At 41.7% G+C, this 5,046-nt stretch overlaps 1 protein-coding gene across 1 annotated transcript; it reads left to right on the plus strand.

Annotated features, from left to right (window-relative positions):
* Positions 1-353: 353 nt before the first annotated feature.
* On the plus strand, positions 354-2,461 carry LOC140302504 (E3 SUMO-protein ligase ZBED1-like). Its single transcript, XM_072381320.1, has 3 exons — positions 354-1,312; positions 1,624-1,810; positions 2,042-2,461. Exons 1-3 carry the CDS (start codon positions 354-356, stop codon positions 2,459-2,461), a joined length of 1,566 nt encoding a protein of 521 aa, XP_072237421.1.
* Positions 2,462-5,046: the final 2,585 nt, after the last annotated feature.

Raw genomic sequence — 5,046 nt, forward strand, 5'->3', positions numbered from 1 at the left:
CAACACTTGATTCTTTCCCACAATGTACTTTGCATTCTTATGACCCCTGGCCATTTGTTCCTACTGTTGAAATTATTGCGTTAATGGAGATTGATTAATTACAGTGATTTTTAGTGCGTTATATTTTTTAATCGCGTTAATCTAATTTTTAATCTCTAACTTTGCTGTTTCTGAATGCCAGTTGCCTTTTTTTAAAATCCGTTTTTATACGTTGGGCTTCTTGTACTTGGGTTGGAAATCAATGGTCTGTCACACCCTGAAGTGGACATTTATTGGCTGTCATTGTGTTTGGGATGGTTTGGGATAAGCTGATAGGCTCCCACTGTAGTTGGGCAAGGTGAGGAGACTTGAAAATGGAGGAGCATGTTGAAGTTGTCGGTCCAATGAATGGAAAATTTACATTTCACAAACGCCTCGACGGCACCATTGATAAAGGTAGAGTGATCTGCGTTCTTTGTAAGAAGGAGTTTGCTTACCACCGAAGTAGCTCAAGTTTAGCCTACCACATCAACGCAAAGCACCCAGTCACGAGTGCAGCCACAGCTAACGTTAGCAATTCAGCGATCTATAGCAAAGCTCTTCGCCAAACTAAACTCGAGGAGAACATCCCGCGTATGAGCAAGTCTGCGACCGACAGGCTGACGAATGTTCTTGCCAAGTGGATAGCGATGAACTGCAGGCCGATAAACATAGTGGAAGACGAGGGGTTAACAGAGGTGTTGCAAACTGCGTCCAATGACCCATCGTACAAGCCACCGTGCAGGACTACAGTGACGACCAAAATCAGCAAGATGTACGACGGCGAAAAGAAAAACAAACTTGAGATTTTGGTGGAGGATTCGCCCAACTTTGTTGCTATAACCGGAGATCACTGGACCTCAGCTGGCAACCACAGCTATTTGGGGGTGACCGGACACTTTATTGATGGTGAGTGGAACCTCAACTCGTTTGCGCTGACCGTCATGAAAACAGAAACCAGGCACTTTGCTGATAAATGCGCCGAACAGTTCCTCAATGTGGCAAATGACTGGGGAATTGAAAATAAGATATCCACCATCGGTACAGATAGCGCAGCAAACATGCTGGCTGCTACGAGGGCCCTTCCATATGAGCACATCGCCTGCTATGCTCACATTCTCCAGAGGACCATCACAGTCTGCCTCGATGGCAGTGGGTTTGCTGGTGTACTAGCAAAGTGCCGCAAGATTGTTGGCCATTTCAAACAAAGCCCTGCAAGTACCACAGAACTTAACCAGCAACAAGTTGCACTTGGAAAAAAAAGCGAGCAACTTATAAGAGATGTACCAACCAGGTGGAATTCGACACTCGCAATGGTCTCACGCCTCCTACGCAACCGAGAGGCTGTCCAGGCTACATTTGACCAACAGAACAACCACAGATTGGTCATGCTAACCGAAGCTTAGTGGGGGAAACTGCAGAGGCTGGAGGTCCTGCTTGAACCATGCAGGTAAGCCCAAATAAACACCTGTCCATTTTAATGAAATAAACTACACATGTGTCATCCAAAAATGAATGAACATTAGGTAGTACTTCTCAGGGCAATTAAATTGGAAATTTAAATGTCCAGCGAAGTTTATTTTTCAAACTTATCCACCTCTACAGGTATGTGACTGAGCTGCTGGGTGGTGAGGCCTACATCTCTTGCTCTGTAGTGCTGCCTGCTTTTCGCCATCTGGACCGTGTCATGGACATCACTGATGATGATCCAGCCTATGTGGTGAAGTTCAAGAATGCCTTCCAGAGGGACCTGGAAGCACGGCAAGCTGTAGCCAACGAGACGTGGTTCAAGGTGGCCACAGCACTGGATCCACGTTTCAAGGATTTGAAATGTCTTCCAAGATAAAAGAGGGAACAAGTAAAGACTATAAGGATAAGCTGGACTATTGAGTCCAATTTTATCAAATCAAGCTTTATTTATATAGCACTTTTTACACATAGGAAATGCAACACAAAGTGCTGCACAAAATAAAATAAATCTACCTGTCCATCTATGTATTCATTCATTCATTCATTCATTCAGGTGTGGACCAGTCTGGAAAACATGCTCCAAGCAGCAGAGCCTAAAAGAGCAGCTACTCTCCAGCCCTCCACAGAGGATGATCAACCAGCTCAGAAGAAGAGGAGGAGCGCTCTTCTGCTGGGGTCCGACTCTGACTCAGAAGAAGATGGAATGGAGTCCGGAGAGCTGCAGCGCTACAGAGCAGAGCCCAGCATCAGTATTGATGACTGTCCCCTGCAGTGGTGGTATGCTCACTCAGGAGCCTATGAAAAGCTGTCAGTCGTGGCACGCAAGTACCTGGCCTCCCCGGCAACCTCCGTACCTTGTGAGAGACTGTTTAGTCTCGCAGGCCACATAGTACAAAAGAAAAGGGCAGCCTTGCTCCCAGAAAATGTGACCAAGCTGGTCTGTCTCAGCGACAGGCTGAAGAAGAAGAAATAAGAAGCATGAGGTAAGCATAGCTGCCATGTCATCTGTACCCCATTAGAAGTGATTGCTTGATGTTATTTCAGCACTTTATTTTGTGATGATGAACAATGTTATTTTTGATGTGCTAACAGCACTGTGATTGCTGGTTCTGTTTTATTTATTTTATACTATCTGAAGCAGAGGAAAAGCAACAAGTTCAGTGTCCAGTACTTCTATTGATCTGAAAAGTGTTGTTACTGTTTTTTGATGTGTTAACTTACAGCACTTTATATGGATCTGATGTTTTATTTTATTTTTATTTTCTAATTATTTGGAGATTGAAAAAAGGTCGAAACTAAAGGTTGCAGGCAGTGCTTGGGACTAGTCTCAAATACAGTGGAATCTAAATGGCTCGTACAGCATCTGTTCAAATCTGTTAAAAACAATAAATGACTTCATGAAGCTACTTTTTTGCTATTTATCAATCTTTTGATTTGCTGCAATAATGTAATGAATTTAAATGGAAATACCTCAAGTTGAAGGCTTTTTTCAGCATTTCTTTTAAGTGAGATTAAAATAGATTAATTAGATCAATTAATTACAGTTCATAATTAATTAATCTCTAATTTTTTTTAATCTCTTGACAGCACTAATCTTTATTAACCTTCCAAAATCAGGTTAGACAGCTACTGTTTTATCATATGTGAAAAACAGAAGCTACAAAAGCCATGTCACATTTGAGTTGGGAATTCAAAAGCAGAGCAAGCTTTGAAAACATCCATCTCTAAGGGTGCCTCTACTGGGCGCTGTCTAAGAACATCACTAATAGTGGACAACCAATCTTAAGGTTTGCTTAAAGAATGATTTCACGATAATGACTGAAACATTGTTCATGACATTATTTTTTTATTCTAAATTAAAACAAGACATTTCTATAAACGTGGCATTAGTAAGCTACCTTTAAATAGATTTAATAAAAGACCAGTAAATCAAAGTACTTGTGTTACTTCATAGCACAAGAACGCAGGACAATTTATCATGCTCATTTGCTTATAAGTAAGGAAAAAAAATAGTAATCAAGAGTGGCACAAAATCGTGATGAAAACTGTTTATTTGGTATCTTTTCCTCTGGCTCAAATGTATGTCATGTTTCACTGGTGGAGACGAGGAAGAAGGGCCCAAGTGTAGATTCGTAACTGGCAGGAGGTAAAGGAAAACTTAACTCCTGTAAAATGTAACAAAGCGCAGCCAAGCTGGAACACCATAAAACTAAACTTCTGAAAAACAAAAATCTAAGAAAAAAGCAAAACCTGACTGGAACACTTCACATGAAAAGGACAAGAACTGATAGGGAAAACCATGAGTTGACAATGACGAGGATCTGACAAATGATGTGAACAAACAGGGAGACTAAATACTGTAGGGCAGTGGTCTTGAACTTTGGGGTCCGTGACCCCTCGGTGGTCCACAGAGGTACTGCAGGGGGTCCGCCAATAGTTGTTATCGAAATTAAAAAGATATAACAAAATTATTTTGAACAATTTCAAACAGTAATATGCACAAAGAAACCTTTCCAAAAAAAACATTTCCAAATTAAATGATTCCAATGACACAGTCTGACATGAATTTACAAGCCGCTATCGGAGGGAAAAGAAAAAAGGCGCGAAAGGTGTTGTCTAATGCTAGCTACTAGTTTGAATTAAGTGAAGTGGAGAAAAGCAGAATGGATAAATTTTTCATAGTAAAGAGGCCTCAAGTTCAAGATCCTGCAGCTATTCCATCCACCTCTGCCACAGGTGCTGGTCCTGAGGCTGCCTCCTCAGCAGCGCATGTCCCAGGGATAGTGGAAAAACGCAATAGAGAGAAGAATCGAAAATATTCTGAAATGTATTTGAAATTTCAATTTTTGTTCAAAGAAACCAATGGAGTGAAATTGCCGGTATGTGTTGTCTGTGCTGCGACGCTATCAAATGAAAGCATGAAGCCATCAAAGCTGCAGCAACCCTTTGAGATGAATCACACCCACTTGCAAGGTAAACCACTTGGCTACCTTCAGGCTCGTCTGCACACTCTCCAAGGCCAACAGGCAATTATTAGAAAGTCAGCGAAAGCCGGAGACCTTGCTTTGAAAGCCTCATATCAAGTTGCTCAGTGTAAAAAAAATACCTATGCAATCACAGAAGAATTAATATTGCCTGTGGCCATTGATATGTCCAAGACTATGTTTGGGAGTGATGAATGTAAAAAAGCAGACTATCTCATGGTCAGACACAACAATTGCCCACCAAATAAGTGAAATGGCATTGGATGTGTGGATGCAGATGGTTGAAAAACTTCAAAGAGCGGATGCATTCGCACTCCAGTTGGAGGAATCGGTGCACGTGTCCAAAGACGCAAATCTCTTGGCATCTGTGCGCTTTGTTGACCAAGACGAAATGTGTGAGAAGTTTTAATTTTGTAAGAAGCTACCGGAATGCACAACAAGTGCTGAAATTTTGAAAGTCATTGATGACTTTTTCGAAGAAAATGACAAGCTGGGCAAAGTGTGTAGCCGTGTGTACGGACGGGTGTGCACCATGACTGGTCAAAAGACTGGGCTGATAATGCTTGTCAAAAAA

This window comes from Leuresthes tenuis, unplaced genomic scaffold, assembly GCF_036924035.1.
Source record: "Leuresthes tenuis unplaced genomic scaffold, fLeuTen1.0.hap1 SCAF_2, whole genome shotgun sequence".
NCBI classification, from domain to species: domain Eukaryota; kingdom Metazoa; phylum Chordata; class Actinopteri; order Atheriniformes; family Atherinopsidae; genus Leuresthes; species Leuresthes tenuis.